General features: G+C 47.8%; 1 protein-coding gene and 1 pseudogene across 3 annotated transcripts in view; one reads left to right on the top strand and one right to left on the bottom strand.

Moving 5' to 3' along the window:
- Positions 1-24,173, top strand: part of INPP5D (inositol polyphosphate-5-phosphatase D) — a 132,005-nt gene that overhangs the window by 60,978 nt on the left and 46,854 nt on the right. For all 3 annotated transcript variants that reach the window (XM_060301729.2, XM_030870671.2, XM_060301728.2), the window contains exons 3-9: positions 2,435-2,585; positions 4,905-5,076; positions 8,916-9,056; positions 17,400-17,487; positions 22,011-22,091; positions 22,242-22,313; positions 23,811-23,934. In XM_060301729.2, the coding sequence (XP_060157712.1) occupies positions 2,507-2,585; positions 4,905-5,076; positions 8,916-9,056; positions 17,400-17,487; positions 22,011-22,091; positions 22,242-22,313; positions 23,811-23,934 (757 nt within the window). In that variant the 5' untranslated portion in view covers positions 2,435-2,506. The remainder of the gene's footprint in view (positions 1-2,434; positions 2,586-4,904; positions 5,077-8,915; positions 9,057-17,399; positions 17,488-22,010; positions 22,092-22,241; positions 22,314-23,810; positions 23,935-24,173) is intronic.
- On the bottom strand, positions 22,942-23,554 carry LOC115852887 (calmodulin-binding transcription activator 1 pseudogene; annotated as a pseudogene).

Here is a 24,173-nt window from a genome sequence, read left to right as displayed (position 1 = left end):
AGTGTTCAGATGAATTTTAGAGTGTTCTGTTCTTCCGCACGCTCAGTACCCCAGCATAGTTCATCAATTCTAAGGTGTTTATTTTGTCATATTAACATCTCCGAAATCAGTTGTACCCGCAGCTTCATGGGGTATCTTGGTTTATGCTTTAGCTTCTAGCAGTACATAAAGTAATAGTGTCTCAGCACTGGTGCATCTAAAGTGCCATAGCTCGTGTGCTCTCTCAAACGCACATTCCCCAGACATCCTCCAGCTGAGAACCCTTTTCCAGACTCACACACGAGTCGTTTGACTTTGACTTTCTTTGATACTTTCACATCCTTTATCCATACGCCTAATGGCTTGTCATCCATTAGCTGTAAATTCTTTTGACAGAATGACACTTGTCACGACTGCTTTAACTGAATCGAGTTCATCGACCTTGTGTCGTGTCAAATTATTTTTGTTATTCCGCTCACTTTGGGTTTTCAACCTATTTCAGTTACTTTTTAGAAGGCCCGGCCTTTTGTTAAACGCTACTAATTTACTGAATAGCTTGAGCCACACGCTCAAACAGAGACGTGCCCTCACGTACAGATTTATACACGCATGCATTGCATCCCCCACACAAATACGTGTGGGGAGAGAGAGACGAGGGGAGGCAGAGAGGCAAGTGTGGAGCCTGAGTGAAGGTGAGTGACGGAGAGACGGAGTCTCTGAAGGCGGTGGAGTCTCTGAAGGCAAACGCATCCTCACCGCTACTTGGGGTTACCACCAGGAACTGGGCTCAGGGACAGGTCTGAGTCCTGGTCCATTCCCAGATGTCTGCATCTGTCCCGGTCTGGGTCGTCCTGCCTTGTCTGCTCTCCCAACCCCACTTACCTGTGGCCCTGATGACTCCCACGTCAGTGCCAACCGTGCCGGAACAATAGGCACCTGACTTGAAGGTGGGCGAGTCAAGACGATCCAGCCTCGCTCAGCCCAGACCCCACCGACCTGGGTGGGCTTTCCAACGTGCACCCTATTTCCCTATTCTCCTTTCCCATGGGCGATGGGTCCCAGCAGCAGGCAGCCCCCGGAGGAGCAGTTGGGCCCCTGACCTCCAACTCCAAAGACAGCCCCTCCTCAACTCATTTCTAAATCACATGAATGTCATTGACCTGTTAGCTACTATGATAATGGGGGTGACTCATAGGCACTTAGTGATAGGACGTGGGGGGCGCTCTGCTCCTTCAAGGCCTGGGAAGCCCCACCCAGAGGGGGAGCCTCTTTGGGGCTCATCCCTGTACCCACCAGCAGCCTGATGTCCAGCTGCCGCCGGCTCACTGCGCTTCCCTAAAGCCCGACTACATCATTCTCCTCCACCTGGGGCTGCAACCTCGCTCAGCATCTTCTTGGCTGGATGAGGAACACCGGCCTTACACTGTCCAGTTTTGCCATCTGTGCCGGGGGAGGGAGAAGTCCTCTGGGTTTCTGACTGGGCCAGTGGGGAGACAATGGTGCCGTACCTTGAGATGGAACACCAAGGAGGTGTGGGGCAGGGGACTGGACAGGGAGGATGGACGGGATGTTGGGACATGTTGGGTTAGGAGCAGTAGGGTACAGCAATGATGAGACCCTAAGCCTCCTGCTTGCAGTTCTCCCATCCTACCCTGCTGCCTGATAGCCCACCAGGGGGAATCACAGAGGTGGGGCCTTCATGTGGGCAGGGCTTCAGCAGGGGCAGGGCCTCAGTGGGCGGGGCTGGCTGCCGAGGGACGAACTTGAGTTTCCTGCTGGAGCCAGCAGGCGATAAGGAGACCTGGCCCCAGGGCATTTGAACAGTCCAGTAGAATTACCCTCCTGCTCTTCTGTCATCAACAACAGAGATACAAATCAGGGAAGATTTTCGTGCAGCCTCAACCATTTTCTGAGTTTTGACAAAACAGAATTATATCAAATGAAAAATATAAAAATAAAAGCAAAACAATTGCTATAATAGATTTTCCCCGAGTTTAAAAATAAATGATCTTGGGGGTGGGGTAATAACTCCCCCCACCGAACACACACAAACATACACACAAGAGGTCTAGAAAAAATATTCTAAACTATTAAAAATAGGTCTCTTGGAGTTGTGGGACTACAGGTGACTTCTTTTGTTTTTTTTTTAATTCTGTGTTTAAATTGCTTTCCATAATGAAAATGCGTGACTTGGCAACATAATACTTTTAAAAATAAAAGTTTTTTTTAAACTGAAAGAAAAAAGTCTTTAAAACTGTCCTATCTGTGCCTTTTGCAGAGCGGCTCTTAGGGGCTGTGAGGGTGTGGGCGTCGCAGGCAGGCCCTGCGTAGGAGCCCAGGGCTTCTGGTGGACTGTGGTCACTCTCGGCCTCGCTGGTCTCTGCTGCAGGTGGCCTTTGGGGTTGGGTGATGTTCCAACCTGTTCAATGTGCTTCTGCTTGGGATTTGTCCTCAGGCATCCGAAGGCGTCCCCGTGAGGTTCTTCACCAAGCTGGACCAGCTTATCGAGTTTTACAAGAAGGAAAACATGGGCCTGGTAACCCACCTGCAGTATCCTGTGCCCCTGGAGGAGGACGACGCCTGCGACGAGCCAGAGGAGGAGACAGGTAGGAAGGGACGGAAGGGAAGGTGCCTCCGGGACCCCGCCTGCCATCTGAGTCCCACAGTGAAGTTCTGGGGTGTTTCTCTCACTTCAAGTGCTTGTAGATTGGGTGGGTCCGGTTATCAGGGGGGTGACATGGTGGTTAAAGACCAATTAGGAACACAGGCTCTGGGTTCAGACAGACCTGGGTCAAACTTCCTGCACCCCATATTCTCAGCTGTGTGACCGTAGGTGAATTACTTAACCTCTCTAAACCACAGACCTCTCTTAAAGAGACACGAAAAATAATATCTGCCTCTCAGGGTGTCATCAGAGGAGTCAGTGTAGATCCCAGCGCCTAGTACATAGTAAGCACACAATAAATGCAGCTAAAATCATTGTCGAAATAATTAGCTGAATTTTGCTGTGAAGAGAATGAGGAAGGAGATTGTTGCACCAAGCTGGAAGGATGAGAAAGGATGTTGCTTTATATCATCATTAAAAGAAAATAAAGTACAGCCCCTAAAAGGTATGTGAGAGTCAGTCCTACTGTTTAAACAGGGGAGGAACAGACTAATAGAGCGAGCGTCGGGCAGAGAGAGGCAGTGCAGCCGGGAGCTCCCCTTCTCTTCCCCTCAAAAGTTCATGTCCTGAAAGAAAGCCCTGACATACATAACTGAACCTCTCAACTGGTCAGGGCTCCTCCTAAGTCCCAGGGCTTGGAACCGAGACCCCCGGCGTCTCCCCTGAAGGACAGATTAGACCAGAGGTGTGGGGTCCCTGGCCTGACTCCGCCCATCCCTGGCTGCTGCCCGCCACGTGCTGGGCGTCCTTGCAACCACCTCCGTGAGCCACCCTTCCTCCCACCTGCCTGGAGACCCACCGTGAGCGATTGCACAGCTCATCGGCAGCCTCCTCTGAGAGTAAAGTCCAGTTCCTGGAGGAGACGAGGGCTAGGCAGAGTGTTTCAAACGGAGCGCAGGTCTGCAGAGGTGAAGGGGACCCAGGCAGCCGTGTCCCTCGTCGCCTCCCTGGCCCAGTAAAAGGCGCCCTCAGCTGTGAAATAGGCAGAGCCGACATGTCCACGTGTGAGTCCAGGGTCACTCGCCAGTGCTGTGCCCGGGCCGTGCGTCCCCCAGCTGCCCCCAGGAGCCCAGGCTCGGCCTCGACACCGAGAAGCCATCATGCAGAAATGCCCTCTGCACTTCCCTCTCACCCCCCACGCCAGCTTTTCTGTCCCTCCGGGCACGGCCGTCTAAAGAAAGACCCCAACACTAGAAAAAGACCCCCCAAAAGATCCGGAAAGAGAAGCACAATCTCAGGACGGCTGGCTTCCCTTCCCAAAAAAGACCCACTGTCTGCTTGAACCCAGGCGTCTCCCACCCCCAGTCCAAGGGGTCGGATTTGGCTCAGGTCTTCTCAAGGTGATGCCAGTCCCCATGGGGCTCAAAACGGGATCATAACCCTTGAAAGAACCCCAAGCCAGGTGAGGAAGTGAAGGAACGGCTCATCCTTTAAAGAGAACGTCCCCGGGCACCTCTGTGTCCAGAGCCGTGGGGCAGCCACGCCGTGTGAAAAGACGCTCGGACAGGAGGTTGCAGACCCCAGGGGCTCAGGACCCTCACCCATTTGTGGTACGTGCAGGATGGAAGCTTTCAAGGTGAACAGGTGGGAGTCCCATCTCCCAGGCCAAGTCCAAGTCATTTGTTTCATATCTCAGTTCCCTGGGTGGAGGGAGCCCCTTACTTCCTTTCATTGTCTCTGGGGGTCTGGAGGGAGAGAGAAAGAAGGACAGAGGCTGGAAAGAAAGGGCAAAGAAAAGGGGGCCAGGGTGGGAGAGAGAGGGGCAGTGTGGCTGGACCTGCCTGCTCCCCGGCCCAGCTCCTCCCATGACGGGAGCCCAACCTCTGCTGGTCCAGGGCCCCTGCTCTGCCCCGAAGCCGGCCGTCCTGCTGAGCCTCTGGGGCTGCTGTCTCCAGCCGTCCGCGGCCAGCAGCCCTGTCCGGCGTGGCCATCGGACCCCAGCAGGTGTTTGCAGAGCTCCTCAAGGGGACAAACTCTGTGTTGGGCCCTGGGGCAGAGACCACCAAGACCAGGTCCCTGCCCTTGGCAGGCTCCCTGTCTAGCCCAGGAGTCAGCTGGCAAGGGAGCGGGGCCAGGAAGGGACAGTGCGGGCACAGACAGGTCTGTAGCTGGGCACAGTGGCCTGGACCCCACGTGGCGGGTGGACAGGATCACCGCACAGAGGGCGGAGAGGGTGGGCCACGTGCCCCTCTCCGCAGGCGGTGATCCTGAGGGAGGGAGCGGTCAGCCCAGACGGCACTCCTGCTCTTGTCTTGGGTAGAAGGCGTCCTGTCTCCCCCCGAGCTGCCACCCAGAAACATCCATTTATCTGCCGGGCCATGCGAGGCCAAGGAGGTCCCTGTTTCCAACGATAATCCTCGAGCCGCGGAGGTCAGCCGGCCAAGCCTCTCAGAGACGTTGTTCCAGCGCCTGCAGACCATGGACACCAGTGGGTGAGTCCCCACCTGGCAGGCCCCACGACACCCAGGTAGCTCACCCCGTGCTGTCTCCTGGAGATGCCGCTTCCACACTAGGACAGGTTGCTGTTGAGCCCACCGGCCTCCCGACGGTGGGTCTGAGGGAGCCCAGCTCGCGGGGCAGCTCTGGCTGCGCGGGCACTGGATGGCCCTGCTCAGGGGCTCCATGTCTACCAGGCCCTGTGGCATGTCAGGGGCTGGTTCTGGAAGGATGGATGGCTCTCTGCTGCAGACGGCATGGCCCTGCCCCAGGCTTCAGGGGCCTATGCTGGGGCTTGCTGGGAACTCACATGGCATCTTTTCCTGTCCCAAAGACTCCTCCCGCCATGCGGTCCACTGACTCAGATGGTCCCAGTGGAGGAGCTGCCTGCACTGCAGCCTGGACCTGCTCTGGGCCCCATGCAAAGGAGGCCAACTTCCGTGTCACCGGGAAATGGGTCAGAGCAACCGTTCCATGTGTGGTGTAGACTGTGAGGTCTACACCGCGTGCCACTCCTTTCTTTGTGGTGGAAGGAGTGAGGTGCAATCCTTTTAACACTTTGTTTCACCTGCCCTGATCCAGGGCTCTCAGGATCTGGCCCCGTATGTGGTACCAGACTAGTCCATGTTGATGAGGTCCTGCAGCCCCTTCGCCTCCCTCAGCAGGCCCAGGCTGGATGATGGGAGGTGGAGGTATGGCTGGGAGGGGCGTTGGTTATTTTGCAAATCAGAGGCCCTGACTTTAACACAGGCCAGGGGATGGCTTCCACAGGGAGGACGCTCCGTGAGGGGAACTGTGTCCCCAGCACCCAGCATGTCACCTGGCACGGAGTCGGCACTCCCTAGATCTGTGTTGAATGAATTAATTAGTACACAGCCATCTCCATGTGTTAAAAATTGAAAAACATTTTTTTGTTTCTTCATGAGATAAAGGCCCTCCAAAGAATATCCTATTGGCAGGGCTAATGCAACATCTCCAGCTTGAAAGATTAATTTGAGACAGCCAGGGCTGCTCACCTACCATCTGATTTAGCCAAATACAAAGCAAAGGCCTGAAGGTACACACAGCCACCGGTTGCTAAGATATCTGGTGTTTCTATACTTCCACCTTGACATTTCCTCTAATTTTTCTCCGGGCCCGCCGGGTTATATTCTCTGCACGCTTCTGGAATTCCTTGTGCTATTTCTCCAGAAGCTTACTATCCAGTGCTTTGAATATGTTGGGCCATTACCATGATTATCCTGATGTATGTATCCATATAACAAATGCTTATTAAAATAGTTCAGGCAGAGCCCGTTGTTTAGTTTCCTTGAGATTCTATTTCTTTCCAGGTTTAGGTGTTAAATGCAGGGCAGTCCTTGAGGAAATAGGCAAGGATGTTCAATGGTGCCACTGCCGCCCATCACCTCCTGACTCTCCCACGCGGTCTGTTGGCTACATCTCCTTGTCAGTCCCTCCTCTCTAGGGACAGGTCTTCTCTAGGGACTCAGGGCCCAGTGGGGCAGGACAAGGTGTCCAGCCAAGCCTCCACGCAGCCTCCTGAGAGGGGGTGGGGGCAGCTGAGGGGAAGCTGGTGTGGCTTCTCAGCTAACAAATGGCAATGGAACTTGCCTAAAGCGTCTGCTTGGAGATGGAGGTGTGTGGGTGGAGCACATTGGAGGGACCATAGTGCCTGCCCTCAGTTCTCTTCTGGGTCATGAAAAACTAAGCTTCTGCCTTGTGTTTGCAGGTTAATCTGTGTTGCTTGTAAAATAGCTTTGTACACAGAGGACTGCCTTTAGATTATTCTTAATTATAAGACAACCTGCACAGTCTCTTGTGCGAGTTAATTAGATCTAATCGGTTAGGTCATAGTTAAGAAAAGACTGCTGAGTAACATCAACCTTCTCTGATAAACAGAGTTTAAGGTCTTTATGTCAACACTTTTCTACAACAAACATTTTAACAAATATCGCTTCCTAAAGCAAGTACTGATGGTCTCAAAGTTAAAGCCAATAGGCACGAGAATTGTTAAAGTACATATCTTCATGCTGTAGGAGAGATTTTTCCTTTTCAGCAAAACAGACTGAGGCAGAAACTGGATTTTTTTATGGTGTCAAGACTCAGAATAAGTATAGATTAAACTTAAATATTATGACAACTGGTACGTAAATAGTTGCTGACTTCTCAGGCTAAATAAGTCAAAATGGCTAATCTATGTCTTTTCGGTCTTTCATTGAACAGCTGTTGCTGTTCAGGAGCAACAGCCTTTCATTCTTTCAAGGATCCTAGAGAAGGAAATACCCTGTGACCTCTAGCTTCAACTTGTTGCAAGGCTGGAGCAAAGCTATTTGAGGCTTGTATGAATTTCTTCACACACGTAAATCAACATCCTTGAGCCTCCGTTTCCTTGTTTGTAAAATAGGAATAATAGTAATATCTGGCTCATAACGTTGATTTGTGGATTCGAGGGGAAAAAAGAGCATAAAGGGCTAAGCAGAGTGACTGGTATGTTACGCTCAGGACATACTTGCTGTAATTATAATGTTCATTATTATAGGAACAAAAGCTCAAAAGTTATCCAGGAAGAAATGCTGCTGGGTGATAGAATGTAGAGGTGCGATCAGACCTCGGGGGCAGCCCTGGCGCGACGCGGCCCGGGCTCTGCCTCTGCTGGGCCATCCTGTGCGAGGCGAGGGCAGGTCCTGCCTCGGGCCCATATGCTTCATCAGTAATTGAGAGGGACTGGACCAGACCAGGAGCAAGGGCTGGGGGTGCGAAGGCCCGGCACCTAGGCTGCCAATACCATACCCCCAGCCCCATCACTCAGCACAGAGACTTCCCCTCGGAGCCTCGGATGACTGGGAACCTCCCTGACACAGAGTTCCAGGTGGCCCTTGGCTGTGAACTTGGAGTTGGCCTGTGAGCTGTAGCCGTTTGCCATCTCTGGACTAGAGCATCCCTCAGCCCTCACATCCGATCTTTAGGAACTGATGAAGCAGGAAAACAAGTCCTCTGTACATTTTCAAAGCTGTTCTGTCTCCTTTTCAAAGGATAAACATTTCCCATCCCCAGCCGGTATCACTTCCTTCCACCTATAATGTTCATTATTATATATTAATGTTCATTATTCCCAACCTCCACTCCTAACACTTTCCTTCACTCTTTATGCTCCAGCCTCACAGACTTTTTGTTCCTCGAGGCTGGCCTCATTCCCACCTCAGGACCTTTGTACTTGACATCCCGCTGCCAATAGCTGGAGGGCTAGCTAGCTCCCTCTTGTCACTGAGGTCCCAGCTCTGCGACTGCCTCAGAGAGGTCTCCTTGACCGCCAAAGGACACTAGCACCCTCCCACCCAACGTCTCTCTAGCACTTTTCCCTGTTTTATTTTGCCATGATGTTTACTAAAATTATCTTTTTTATTTACAGACTTAATCTACCGCTATACTTCCTTACTAAGACATCAGCTCCAACAAGGTCTAAAGAGCAGGGACTTTGTGCACTGTGTTTATTGCTGTATCCCAGCTCCCAGAATAGAGCTCAGGGCAGGCTCTCCATACGTATTTGTTAAGCGAGTGAATGAATGAATGAATGAATGAAGAGCTGTTCCAATCAAAGCAGTGGGTGGGTTTGGAGGCAGCCTCCCTTGGGGCCCTTTACTCTTGTCTGACCTGATCTCCACCCCTTCAGTAAGACCCAGGGAGCCTGTCCAGGTGTGCGAATGTTCTCCTGGGGCCGGTGTCTCAGCTGGAGACTCTGAGAATTCAGATTTCTTCTTCTGCCTGTTACTGCTGGTGTCTATCGTTTAGGAACCGAAGAAGCATGCTGTTATCTCTCCTTTTTTTTTTTTTTCAGGCTTCCAGAAGAGCATCTGAAAGCTATCCAAGATTATTTAAGCACTCAGCTCACCCTGGACTCTGATTTTGTGAAGTCGGGCTCCTGCAGTCTGCCTCATCTCAAGAAACTGACCGCGCTCCTCTGCAAGGAGCTCTATGGGTAATGGCTGCCGTGAGGATGGGAGAGGGGGGACAGTGGGTGAGAGAACTAGCTCATTAGGGTGACCCCTGCTCTTAGCCCCGGTGTCCAGCTCCGGGCAATTGGGCTGTTGGTGGGGGCTTAGAAATCTGGTTGTTGGAGGTTTTGTTTTCATGGCATTTGAACTTGGTGGTTGTTGGCTTTTTTTTTTTAAACGAAAGTTAATTCGAGGCCAGTTGCTATGGGAAGGGGTGGGCGGGAGTACACCGCCAGCCCTTCCACACTTGCTAAGGATCCAGAGGCTACGGCTTCTGCTGCCATTCGTCTTTCTTGCTGCAGCCGGCACATTTGATAAGCACGTAAGGGCACCAAGAGGAGATCAATTAAAATCAGCCTGTTTTCTACGTGGGTGGTGATGGCTCAAGATTGCCAGTGACGGCAGGTTTTTAAAGTGAGCCAATTCACCAAAACTTGAGTGTTCTGCTGTTGAATTCACTGAAGGACCAATTGGTAAAAATTCCAGTTTCTTTTAGTGTTTTAATTTCATTATGTGCTTTAATTTCATTACCATTAAAATTAAGTTTAATTACATTTTAATTGTTAAAAGTGCAAACTTAAAGCTGATACACTCTCTGAAGAATTGACAAAAGAATTTTTTAAATGCTTGAAAAAATAGAAAATCACATTTAAAAGCATCTGAAAGAAATCACAGGGACCCCAAACAATCCCATGGCAAATGAAAGGTCAACATTTTGGTTGGAAAAATAGCATTTCATGTGGGTGAGGTTTTATCAGCCTATACTGTTCTGTGTCTTATTACATACACAGCAGTTTCAAAATTCTTTTGTCAGTTTCTCTGGCGCCATATCTATCTTAGCTTAGTTTCTATGCAAACAAGAATCTTTCATCAGCAGTAATCAAATTGAACTTTCCTTCTAAAGGCTCTTAAAAAGCACAATCCGTACATTTGGTAAAGTTAACGAATAATTTCTTTGACAAATTGAGCCCTCATCAAATTGGCCAGTCAGGTTTACTTTCAAGGAATTGGCTTTCGACTGACGCAGTTTCAGCCAATTGGACCCAGAGCTGTCATTTTTAAAGATTTCCACAGAGAGTTATTGCTCCATGTGATGCTGTCGTTATAAATCATTCATCACTAGGAAAAACACACACACACGGCACTTTCTTTTCAAGAAACACAATTTCATCATGACTGGTAGCGAGCTTTTATTTCTGCTCCAGTGGAAATCCTGTTCTTTGCTGCTTCCTTGTCCAGAGGAGATATAGCTTTAAGTCTCTCCACAAGTTTCACCCAGTACACTCAGCACATTTCCCCAGCACTGCTTTGCTACCTGGACTTTCCTAGAACCTGGGTCACCTCATCCTTATGGTGACAGCAGCTTCCTCAACATAGCTAGTTCTCTAGTTTTCCACAGGCCTTTAGTTACTGAACAGTTAACTTCGAGTTAGAAGTAGAGAGACCGCGTGATGTTCTAAATGCCCCCCAACATTTGTTTGTCTTCACTTCATAGGCAAAGTGATAGTCAGGCTTGAAGACGCGGTTAGGGATGGACTTTTAGAAAATCTTAGGAAAAAATTATGTTTCCCATCCCCCTGCAAACCCTGCAGATGTTGTTCCATGAAACTAACTATAAACTAGTAGATTTCAGACTGCTTTGATTGGAACAGCTCTTCATTCATTCATTCATTCATTCACTCGCTTAACAAATACGTATGGAGAGCCTGCCCTGAGCTCTATTCTGGGAGCTGGGATACAGCAATAAACACAGGGCAAAAGTCCCTGCTCTTTAGACCTTGTTGGAGCTGATGTCTTAGTAAGGAAGTATAGCGGTAGATTAAGTCTGTAAATAAACAAGATAATTTTAGTAAACATCATGGCAAAATAAAACAGGGGAAAGTGCTAGAGAGACGTTGGGTGGGAGGGTGCTAGTGTCCTTTGGGGGTCAAGGAGACCTCTCTGAGGCAGTCGCAGAGCTGGGACCTCAGTGACAAGAGGGAGCTAGCCCTCCAGCTATTGGCAGCGGGATGTCAAGTACAAAGGTCCTGAGGTGGGAATGAGGCCAGCCTCGAGGAACAAAAAGTCTGTGAGGCTGGAGCATAAAGAGTGAAGGAGAGTGTTAGGAGTGGAGGTTGGGAAGAGTCAGGTGTAGGGTGGTCATAGTTAGCAAATAAAAACACAGGATGGCCGGTTAAGTCTGAACTTTAGATGAACAGCAAATACTTTTTTAGCATAAGTATATACCGTGCAATATTGGGATATACTTGCACTAGTAGATTATCCATTGTTTATCTGAAACTCTAATTTAACTGGGTGTCCTGTGTTCTATCTGGCAACGCTAGCAGGAGCCACATCACACAGGACTCCCAAGGCCTGGTAGAGATTTTCAGGATTGTGCCATAATCTGAGTCAGGGCGGTGGACACTGGGTCTTAGGAGGCAGACCCAAAGCAGCAGGCAGTTGGGAGCTACTATATTTGTGACCTGATGGTGGCCCACGAGAAGGGAAGCAAGAGGAGGCAGGGATTTGTGTCTGCTTTGCATCCTGCTGAGTCCTGGGTTTCGACAGTGCCTGGCACACAGGAAGAGCTGATAGATAGTAGCTGGATGACCGAAGGCTTGGGAGCATGTGGGTGCTGAGAGCTGGTGTGACCCAGGGCACGTGTGGATGGTGGAGCTGGCAGATGGATGTAGGGTGGGGGGAAGACGAATCGAGGGTGACCCTTGGGTTTTTGGTGCGAGCAGCTGAGTGGTGGATGATGCCAGTTACTTAGATGGGGAAAGTCAAAGAGGAGGGGGTGGAGGAGGGGCATCTTTCTCTGAGCTACCATTGGCTTGAGGCGCTATTAGACATCCTGTGAGTTGAGCCACCAACCAAGGGTTTAGTTCTAGAAGTTAGAGCCCAGGAAACGTCAGGGGTAAGGGTATATGTCTGGGAGTCATCAGCATGTGTTGGCACTTGAAGCTGGGAGATGAGTGGGGTAAGGTCACCACAGGGGGGAGTGCAGATGGAGGGGAAAGGAGGCCCAGGGTAGACGTTGAGAGGTGGGGTGGAGGAGAAGGAACTGGAACGGGGTGCTGAGGATGGTGCCAATGGTGGCCAGTTTTCTCCACTCAGACCACTTGGCCCAACACAAACGCCAGGGTGAGGATGGGAAAGTCACAGAGAACTGAGTGAGAAACAGTGCAAGAGCCTCCTCTGCAAAAATGTCATTACAATGGCAGTACCTGTGTCTGAAAGGAGGAACTTCCGCAGCACAAAGGCTCGAGGAAGATTTGTAACCCTAAGTTAGATTATCTAGAACCAGACAGAAACTTTTCCAGAGAAAGAGAATAAAGAATTAAGTCTCCAGAGTCTGGAAATACTTGATACCCCATGAAGTGGAGAAATGAGGAGGATTGTAAGTAGAAATTTAAAATAAAATGTCTAAGTGTCGGAGAGGTTATTGTATCAATTAAGTGAGAGCAGGGTAAGGATTTTGATAAAGAAACCAACCAACCAAAACAAAAATACCATCATTATAACTGCTTCATTGGAGGCCATAAAATGAACCCATAGTTTTCAAATCAAACTTGAAAATCAAATCACAAAACAGAGCAGAGTGTCAGGGAAGTATATATAAAAAACATGAGAGGGCTTCCCTGGTGGCGCAGGGGTTGAGAGTCTGCCTGCCGATGCAGGGGACACGGGTTCGTGCCCCGGTCCGGGAAGATCCCACATGCCACGGAGCAGCTGGGCCTGTGAGCCATGGCCGCTGAGCCTGCACGTCCGGAGCCTGTGCTCCGCAACGGGAGAGGCCACAACAGTGAGAGGCCCGCGTACCGCAAAAAAAAAAAAGAAAAAAACATGAGAGGACTAAATAAGCATATGCCAAGAATGTGTGATTAAAAATCAATAGTCTTTGGAAAGAGGACATAGAGATTCAACTTATAGCTGGTAGGGTGGGCTCTCCAAGAAGCGGGGAAAAAATGATGTGTAATTGATGACTAAATATATAAAAGAAAAAAATGTTTCCAGGTTTATAAAGGAGCTAAATCCAGGTATTGAGAAGCCTCCTAAAGACCCAATGACAGAACTACCAAACAGCAGCACCAAGACCTCTTCTTATAATCTTCTAAACCACAAGGGAAGATGCGCTCGGAAAGTAAATAACTAGGAACAGCACCATTAGTTTTACAAATTACAATACTTAATATTATTCATACTCCTTGATGATATAATAAAAATTCTGAAGCAGTATCTCCAAGGAGAAGACTACTGACTTCTCCTTGGGATTAACTCAACCTAGATATCATTCAAGAGCCAAAGGAGTCTTTGCAGATTTAAAAAATTGGTGAAAATGTACTAATCACAAGGCTTCACTTCAAAACATTTCCAAGAATCTTTTTCCAGAAATTTTAGAGTGCTGGTAATCCTAAAAATAAGAACCCAGCAGCCTACTGAGCAGCTGGATATGAATACACCCAAAACAAAAGTGTTCTTTCTGTGTTCCCAGAACACAGTATGATGAAAATAGAAATAAGTAACAAACTAGCCACAACTACCCAGCCATCTGGCCTTTCTTGATCATCTCCAATCACCGCTGAATTAAAGAAGACACTTGACACAACAATAGCCTATGGGGGATAGGTTTGGAAACGCGGGGTAATCAAGCCTCTGTATATCAGAACTCTAGATGATGCAGCCAAAGCACTACTTGGAGGAAAAGCCATAGCTTTAAATGCTCTGTTATGGAAAGGGAGGCGTAGAACAATAAGTCAAGCATACAGACTTAATCCAGGCTCTCAGTCTCCTGAAGGCATCATGGGTCATACCCCGATTGCCTTGATATTTCCATGGTCACGCAAAGTACTGGAAACAGTAATGTATTCAATATTCTTGAACAAAGATTGAATGTGTGCCAACTACGAGCCTCGCACTGCTCCAGGGGCTAGAGATACAGCAGTGAACAAAACAGAGTCTTTAAGAAATCTCTGTTAAGCGAATGAACAATAACAACAACTGGAAAGGAAAAGAGCAGGGGGAAGATAGTTAAAAACAGAAATAAATTAAGAAAAAGTCAATTAAGGAAATTTTAAAAATTAGAAATGTAGGAGATTTAATAATTTGCATTAAAGATTTCCAAATCAATAAAGAGTACAGTGTACCATTACGTGGCTACAAACCTTCAAATTATAATTAAATGAAGCAAATATTTTATGTGAAATATGAAATGTAAAAATTACCATGTATACCCTCTTTGAACTTTCAAGGAATAATAACCATGATTTATAAATTATTCGGGAATGACAAAAATCACCTAATTCAATATTCAAGAAAAGTATAATTCAAATCTGAAAACCTAATCAAGATAATAGCCTGAAATAAACTATATCCAGTTTCATTTATTAATATAAATGTATAATATTTCAGTAATATTCTAGCAAATATAATTTAAGTGATATGAAAAATGTAGGTTTTATCTAAGAAATCACTGTAAGCGTGCGTCAATATAAAGAAAACACTGTAATTTAGCAGGAGATTAGAGATAAGGGAATCATTTGCATAGATGTACTAATAGACCTGATAAAAGTCGTTTCTAATTTTTAAAAATCATTTTTTAAAAAGGACCAGAAGTATCCCTCCTTAATAATACAATATGTGTCAATGTAAAACCAATTACACTTAACAGGGAAACATTAAAATCATCCCATTAAACATTTTAATAAAAGAAAAAGAGATGCCCATCATCACCTGATTATTTAATACTGTATGAGAAATTTTTGCTAAAGCAAAGAGAAAAAGAAGCAAAAAATCAGAGAAGAAAAAATTAAGAAAACAACAAAGTATCAGAATGTTCCTTCTGAGTCTGGAGTTCCTGGTTAGGAGACACTGGATGTGCTAGCTGGAAACCGAATGGGAATCTTGGGGAAATTAACCATCTCTCTGAGACCAAGGTGGGAGGAGCCTCTCCTTCTGGGAGGGCTCCCTCAGGGGGCCTAGGCCCCTTCTGGGCTGTGTCTGGGGTCTGACCTGCCTGAGGACTGCAGCCCTCCCTGTCTTTGCTCCCCGTCTTCCCTTGAGCTGGTGACCTGAAGCTGAGACAAGCTTCCCAGGGACCCTGCTGATGGTAACTTCCCGGGACAAATCCTTTCTGTATGATAAGACCAGTTCTTAAGTCTTCCAACTCAAGTCCCTATGTGTCTTTGGTCATTCTGACCCTAACCAACCCCTCCAGACACGTCTGAGAGCCAGATTTCTCAAAATTTTACCAAGGTTAGAAATACAGAGATAACAGCATTATTCTTAGAAAAATCCTAAAGATTCAGTTTGTGATATGTACTTGTGTTTTTAAAATAACAGTTTTAAAAAGGAGAACAATGAGGGAGATCTATTTGATGGTAAAGCATGTTCTGAATTAGTGCTTTAGAATTTCTTTTTTTTTTTTTTGGCCTAGAATTCTTTTATGAAATGACAGTTTAAACAGAATACCACTATGTTAACAGAGTAGCGCAGTCGGAGGTGGGAAAGAAACTGAGAACCCTGTCTGCCTGGCACTTCCCTCCCCCTCCCCAGGCCAGTTACCTCCCCCCACCCCATCCTTGGCCCCCAGAGGCATCCCAAGGATGGCCAATCAAAGCCAGTAGGCTACAACACCATCCTTGCAATGGTGAGATGTGTCAATCTATGAACATGACATTGCCTAGTACATATGAGGCACTCCAGAGTTTTCGTTGAATGAATGATATGAATTCTGAAAATAAATCCTATCATATTTAAGATGAGCTTGTGCAATGATCTAGCCCAAAAGAACTGTGGAAAAAAGAGTAAGTGCAGTTGAGTGAAAATGAATAGCAACATGGAAAAAGGTGAACTTATTTCCACCACATTTTTTTTTTAATTCCAGATGAAGTAAGGAACTAAAAAGATATAACAACAACCCCCCAAAACCCTGTTTATAACAAAACTTTTAAAAGAGTGAGAAACCAATTTAAAGTGAGCTACTCATTGCTCACGAGTAAATGCTGATAAATTTTTAACTAAGGTAAGCAAAAAACTTTCCAAGGAAAAGGTGAAAAATAGAGCAATAAAAAACTATAAAGCACTTTATAATGAAATCCAGCCTACCTAGGGTGAAAACAACAGAATGGGGGAAAAAAAAAAACTTACAACACCTAGATTAAATAAAAAGCAAAGCAATAAGTAGGAGTTTATACCAATGTATAAAAATACCAGCAAAATTCCCAACAGAAGACCAACAATGGACATGAACAGTTTATAGGAAGAGAAATACAATAGAAACCAACCAGATAGAAAAATACTTAGACATTAAAGATATGCAAATCAATTCATCAGTATTAAAATGCACTGTTATGCCCACTAAAAGAGAGAGAGAGGAGAATAACAGAATTCAGATAGCACAAAGGATGAGCAGGCTGGAACAGTGGCCAAGGCCACCGTCACTCAAAGGCTTAACGATGATATTGATCAAGAGCCATAATCTCTGGTTATCTTAAGACTGTAATTGAAAATAAGTAAAGAAGAGCTATATGAACAAAGCTGTTCACAGCAGCCTTTATTTATAATCACCAAGATCGCAAAATAACCCAAATATCTAGCAATTGATTTTGATACATTTAATTGATAGAATATTTTGAAACCACTAGGAATGTTGAATGTGTAAAAACATGAAGTTTTTGATGAAATAATAGATGAAAAATAGAACTCAAAATTGTCTGCCCACCCTGCCCAAAACAATGGGAAAATAGAAAAAGATGAGAAGGGAACGAAGGATCAATAAAGCCCTGGTACTGGAATTGTCAGCGTACTAGACAATGACACATCTCTCTGGGCATCCACCTTAGCTGCTCAGAGGAGATGTGAACCAGAAAGCACAGACTGCTCGCACGCGAAGCCCCTGGGGCACCAAATTAAAATGCAGATTCCAGACCAAGTCAGGTTGGGGCCCAGACATTTGCGTTTTTAACACTCGATGAGGGTGTGATTCTTACAAACGCTAAAGTTTGGGAACCATGGATGACTAAATTAGTTCTAAGTAGTTTTGTGATTCTAGATTCAAATTTTCTACAGGCTTCGTAGTTGAGTGTGGCTAAACAAAGGTGAATCAGGTTTACGCATCACGGCTCCAGTTTGGTCCTGGTCAGGACGGAAGGGGTGGGGGTTCTCGGGAGATGGACCAGTACTGGCAGGCCTGGATCTTTGCCCGGGCTTGTCCTTCTGGGGAGGATCCCTGCCTTTGCCAGAGTGGGTGTGACCACCACGGCATCTCCAGCTGGAGCCTGTGTGTGTGATGCCTCACTGGGTCCTCACTAATCCTTGACCTTCACCCTGTCCCCTACCCCCAGCGAAGTCACCCGGACCCTCCCTACCCTGGAATCTCTGCAGAGACTGTTTGACCAGCAGCTCTCCCCCAGCCTGCGTCCACGGCCTCAGGTAAAGACTTTGGGATTGGACAGATGAGATTGATAAAACCAGTGGGGCAGGGGTGGGGGGTCAGATGGGGCATGGGGAGAAGAGGTAACCAATGTCCCGAGGGCTCAGAAGGAAGCACTGCCTTTGTTGGACCCCCAGAGTATAAGGGGGCCGGGGAGCCTCAGCACCCTGACCTCCCGCCCCCGCTGTATTTTGATTTGAGGAATAAAGATTTCAAATTATGCAACCGCCAGCAGAACTCCTTATTAGTGCTGAATAAGGAGGCAAGGCAGGACCTTTTCCCACCATTTCTCATCAGAAACTGAAAAAAACATGAGGTGCCTAAATGCTTGTTCCCACCTCATGCCCCAGGAGGAGCAGGTGAAGGCAGGCCCCCCGCCAGACACACAAACACACACACACGTGCACACACGCGCGCACACACACGCACATGCACACACATATGCGTGCTCACAGCCTGGCAGGGGGCCAAGGCCAAGTTGTCTGTGTCACAGAAGGTGTCCTCGGCAAAGGTAAAAACAAGCACAGATAGGACTTCCAGAGAAAGCACTTGCAAGGGACAAGGGTTTAAAAATGTTTAAAAAGCAAACCCTTCCAAGCACGATTAAGTAAAAGCAACCAAATTTTTTAAGTGGGAAGAGGATTTTAAAAGCCTGTTTTACTGAAGAGGGACTGGGAATAGCTGGGATGCCCTGGAAAAGATGTTAGTGAACACCTCATGAGTAACTGGAAAATGACCTGCAAAGCAGGGAGACCTCTTCTTGCCTCTCAGACAGGAAAATTTGATTGGTGAAGCCAGGACTTGGCTCTAACATGAGGGTCAGGGACTCACAGCTGAGAGTGGAAATGGCTTTCCTGAAAGGCACTTTAGCCGTCTGCATGAAAATGTTTAATGCCCGGAGTCCTTCAAGTAAGCCATTCTACCTGCAGGCAGCTGCCGTAGGGTCTACGTGTTTGCATAGAGATGTTGACAAAAATGTTTATCACAGCTTTGTCTCTAAAAACAGAAACGCTGGAAACACAAACAGAGAGAGAAAGGGTTAAAGTATGATGCAGAATTCTGTTCTAAGGTGGATGCACTGACTCCAAGGCATACTGTTGAGTGAAAAAAGCAAACGGTAGAACAATATATAAACTAGGATGTAAGTGTACACGTGGAAGTCGTACCAGAAGTGTTTATACCCAAAGGGCTACTCTGTTCACGAGGAGGGGGTGGAACTGGGCCAGAGGGGCCTGGGTCAGGGGAGACTTCAGGTTTGCCCAAATGGTTTTTTGGAGTTTTGTTTTTTTTACTGAGAAAATTTGTGTTCTATTTGTACAGCTTAAAATTCATCAGGATAAAAAAAACAACAACGTAATTTTGCTTTCCTTGAAGTGAATGGTGGGTTAATTTCCGGGAAAGTAAAAGCAAATCTAGACAAAACAGAGACCCTACCAGACACTAAAATTTAAATCGTTTGAATACAAGACCACACACCCAAGTCTTTGAAGTAGGATTGGAAGAGGGAGAAGCTTCTAGAGAGAAAAGCTGGTAACAGCCACGCCCCAGCATGATGCCCTGCGTGCAGAGGCCAAAGTGTTTGCATTCGGTGGCAGGACAGAGTAGCGATGGGATGGGAGGTGGCATCAGGATTTAGAGGAAGGGTTCTGGCTGCCACCCTCCTGTCTGAGACCCTGACTTGTCAAGAAAAGCAGACAATGTCTTGATGCCTCCAGAAATTCACAAATGGAAGAGGGAGTTCCGAGGCTGCCTGAGGTAGAGGAAAGAACACTGGCCTCTGGATCAAAAACATCCAAGTTCAATATCTAACTCACCTCCCTCCCGCCTGCCCCGTCCTTAGTTGCCTTATCTGAGAAATGGGCATTGTCATATCTGCCACTGCAGGGGTATATGAGGGAGTAAATGAAATTGCTTGGGTGAGACATCTGGCCATGGTAGCCTCTTACCAAAACTAGGCCCTTTCCGTTAGGTAGGCAAGATAAGATGGGGACCTCTGCGCGACATTTATTTGAGAACTGCTGGGAGGTGCAAAATGCAACATTATCAAAATGACTGCTGGTCCGAAGTTTGGGGAGAGCCCTGGGTCTGCCCTAGGTAAGAACAGAGAGTCGTTAACCTTGGAGCCCACATCCTCCGAAGTTCAACTGAAAAGCTAAGTGCAGTAACCAGGTCAGCTTCTACAAACCCACAGGTGGCCCTCAGACCAATTCGCCCACATTGAGGCTGAGCTGTGAACTTTGCCCTCAACCTCAACGCTAGTGACATTTGGGGCCGGATCATCTTTTGCTGTGTGGGACTGTTCTGTGCATTGTACGATGTTAACACATCCTGGCCTCTACCCACTAGATGCCATTAGAATCCCCCAATTTTCACAACCCAAAATGTTCCAGACATTGTCAAATGACCCCAGAGGGCAAAATCTGTACCAGCTGAGACCCACTGGGCGAGATCTACATTCAAATCTCAGGTCAATACCAGCTTTGTGACCTTGAACAAGTGACTCACCACCCTGACTCAGTTTCCCCATCTGCAAACCAAGGACTAGAAGAGTCAATACATCTTAAACACGCTGGGCATAGCATACGAACCCATCACATGGTCATGTGTATTCTGCCTAACGAGGCAGTAGAGGCTAAGCTCCAGCGTTCTTCTAATACCTTTTGTTCCAAGAACTAACTCCCACTTGGTTGGTAGCTTCATTTATACTTTGTACGTCTTTACCAAACCTGCCCCAAAAGACATAGATTCGAAGAGAGAGTGGGGAAGACACCATCCTACCACCAGGTGATGGGCCGGGTAGTAAGCAGGCGATCTCCAGTGTCTGAAGGAGGATGAGGGGGTTTGAATCTGCCATCTTTTCAACTCTTTATGAGAAAAACACCCCTAAAACAAGGGATCCTGTAGTCTCCCACCTGCTGTCCTGCTCCATTCTTACCTGCATCTCAGCTCCACTCTCTTGAGCCCTCCTGCTGACCAATAATAACTGAAGACTGATTGAGAGCTTTGTCGAGGAGCAAGGGCCAAACCAAAAAGAATTAGAGAAAGTTGTGACAGAGAGTAACTGCCACGATGATGGCGGTGATGGCTGTGCTGGAGGTGGCCGTAGCGGCAGTACTGCTGATGGTCAGAAGTGACGGTGATTGGTGATGGCAGAAGGAGAGAGCTAAAGCGGCTGCTGGGAAACTGAGGTCAAAAGCCTCTGTAGGGACTTCCCTGGGGGTCCAGTGGGTAAGACTCCGCGCTCCCGATGCAGGGGGCCTGAGTTCCATCCCTGGTCAGGGAACTAGACGCCACGTGCCGCAACTAAGAGTGTGCAGGCAGCAACGAAGATCCTGCGTGTGGCAACTAAGACCCCGGTGCAGCCAAAATAAATAAATAAAAATAAATCTTTAAATAATAATAATACTTATTTAAAAAAAAAAAAAAATCCTGTGTAACCTGACTGACTTATTCAGGAAGGGGTGGGGTAAAGGGACATCTCCTCATCGGTGACAACCCTCATTCCACTCTGCTTGGTGTTCAAGGTTGTCAAGTCTGGTGTTCTTGTCCTAGTGGAGGGCGGGGATGGTGCCCTTTTAACTCTACATCTCCAGCACCTTGGGAACGTGTCTGGCACAGAATAGGTGCTTTGTAAGTATTTGTTCTGTGAATAAATGCTTGAGACCGTGGACTTGGTGCCAAGCAGACATGGTTTCCTGGCCTGCTGTGCCGTTACTAGCTGTGTGACTTCTGACAGGTAACTTCAGCTCTCTGGGCCTCAGGCATGCATTGAACAGCTTTACCGAGCATCTTCACTGGCCAAGCACCGATGTCACAGCACCGGACACATTTCTCACGGTCCCAATTCTCACAGTGTTTACATTCTAGCAGGGGAGATACACAAAGAGCAAATAAACAATCGTGGTGATTGGTATGAAGCAAAGCAGGGTGATCTAGTAGAGATGATTTTAGCTCGTGTGGTCAGGGAAGACCTCTCTGTGGCTCTGAGACCTGAATGACAAGGAAGTGGCCTTCTCAGGTGACATCTATGTTTCTAGGGATTCCTCAGAAAGTGTAGCTCAAGGCCAAGGGCAGATCAGAAGTGAGGATGAGCGTGGCTGGGGCTGAGGGGTGGATCATACAGAGTCTTTAAGAGTTTGGATCATTTCCTCTCAGTGGTGGGAAGCAGCTGGACCAGGGGGTTTCGAGCCGGGGACGGCCGTGTTTCGGAAGTCGAGCCAGGAGCACCGATGCAGTACACGTAGGAGGGTGGAAAGGTTATAATCGAGGACAGGCCTCGGTTTTGTTTAAGCAACTGAGAAGCACCGGGGAAGAAGCAGGTTTAGAGGGAAGAAGAAAGGAAGATGCATTTTTTGGTCATCATAATTTTGAGACGGTTGTACATATCCCTGATTTCCTTGTCTTCAAAGGGGGACAATAATCGTACTTGTGGGGTTGTTAGGGAGATGAACCAAGATGAAGCATGGAAAGCGCTCAGCGGCTGGCACTCAGCATCCCGTCCTTATTTGCTCTCATGTACCAGGTGCTTGGTGAGGCCAATCCGATCAACATGGTGGCCAAGCTCAGCCAACTGACAAGTCTCCTGTCTTCTATTGAAGATAAGGTATGTGGGGGACCCTGCAGCTTCCCTGGACTTCTCTATGGCCCCCTCTTCGCTTGGAGAATGCCCAGGTACCCCTGTGACTCTGTCCCAACCTGTACTGCCTTCCCTTCCCCTCCCAGCCTGAAGGGCCCCGTGCGTTTCTGCCCACAGGTCAAGGCCTTGCTGCATGAGGGTCCCGAGTCTTCCCACTGGCGTTCCCTCATCCCACCAGTCACCTTTGAGGTAAGTGGCTGTGGACTTGTGCTTCACAGGAGGGGGCTGGGGGCGGTTCTGGTCCCTGGGGAAGGGGGGCTTTTGATGGACCCCCAGTCCTTCCTCAGGAGGGAGCCCAGTGGCTGGGCTGAGATTGACGGTCAGCGGAACCAGCTCCCTGGGAAGATGATTAAACCTTAGAATGGGTGCCCAGATGAACCTGTGGAGCCTTCGCCATGGGGAGGCTCCCAAGGAAGGAGCTTCTCATTGGCCCAAGATGCCAAAACTTCTTCCTTCTCCAAATGGGGGCAGTGAGTGTCATCAAACAGAGGGCCTCCCCGAACTGGCTGGAAAATAGTGCCTCAAGGAGGGATTAGGGGGAAAAAAAGTGATTCCTGTGACTTCCCCGAAAGTGACTGAGTTAGAATCTCTAGGCCCAGAAATTTGTTTTTCTTTTCGTTTTTTTTTTATCGCTCAAAGGGGTATCTCTATTTGAGGAAATCAACGTGTGACACTTTGAGAGATGAAATGTTACAGCTTGTACACCAAAATCAAAAAATGAAAAATTAAAAAATGAAACGGTTACCAAGGTAATGCAGGTCAGGGGATCAAAGGTGAAGGGTCACACATTATTAAAAAATCCAGAAGGACGGCTGCATCATGATCTCTCATTAGTGTTCCAACGGTGCCTCTCTGGGTAAACTTGAACATTTCGGCAGACATTCAAGCAGCTTTTTCGGTAAAAAGATTTTTACATGACTGTTGCTATTCCCATGATCATCTTCTATAGGTGGCGCGGTGTTGAGAACACAGTAGGCGCGAGCTCCGCGGAATACACTTTGGGAACCGCCCTTCCGGCTTGTTTTCAGCAGCCATTTCCCCCCCGCGTGCGCATCCTCCTCCGCGCGACCGGGACCACGAGCGCGCTGTTTTCTTCTTTTCTTTTTGCGCAGCACTGGTTCCACATTCAGAAACAGGACAGGATGCCCACCCCCAAATCCTTCCTAGCCCTGATGACAATTCGATTTTAAGATGTATTTCCATCTTCTGAACATGCCTAGGCAATTGTCTTTTTCCTAATTATTATCAGTGAATGTTCACTTATTGGTTGTAACGAGGCCCAGGAGCATAAATCTGTTACTAAAATCCTTTGTGGAAGTAGATGACACATCATATTAATGAGTGTTGCCACATTCAGCTGTGAATAAACCATCTTCCAGTCGTTCATCCGTTCCTTTCACCAGACCTGGCGGAATAGCTGATGTGCACATGGTGGACAAGCTGGGCTCCTCCCACGTTTCAGGGACTCTCAGGAGCTGCCCATGGAAACTCCCTCTGCGGCAGGGAAGCTCAGAAACAGAAGCCCAGTGGTCCCGTGCGGCAGGGACACCAGGGCTGGACACATGGCCAAGGGCTGCCCAGTCGTATCGACAAGGGATCACGGACTGGCACTGTGAAAGCACAGAGAAGGGATAACCAAAATCTCCTCTGCCCCTCCCCTCCTTCCCCCCCACCTCCTTTTCACAGGTAAAGTCAGAATCTCTGGGGATTCCTCAGAAACTGCAGCTCAAAGTTGATGTTGAATCTGGGAAACTGATAATTAAGAAGTCCAAGGATGGTTCTGAGGACAAGTTCTACAGCCACAAGAAAAGTAAGGCCCCCTCGTGTCTGTAAAGTTCTCATTCTGCTAGTGCCCTTACTGTGGCCGCTCAGCAGCAGGCTGCTGGAAAAGTAAGTCCTGCCAGGCACCTTCCACCCTCTGCTGGGGTACCCACCAACCCTCAGCCTGCCTGTGGGAACCCCCAGTCATAAGGCTCCCCTCTCGTGTCCCCTCTACCTTGAGGCCTGCCCTGTACGCTCCACCTGCTTCCTCCCACCCTGGGGAAATGA

The sequence above is a fragment of the Globicephala melas genome, chromosome 7 (genome assembly GCF_963455315.2).
Source record: "Globicephala melas chromosome 7, mGloMel1.2, whole genome shotgun sequence".
Taxonomy (NCBI): Eukaryota; Metazoa; Chordata; class Mammalia; order Artiodactyla; family Delphinidae; genus Globicephala; species Globicephala melas.
Note: the sequence above shows the minus strand (reverse complement) of the source record. Positions and strands in the feature narration are given on the sequence as shown.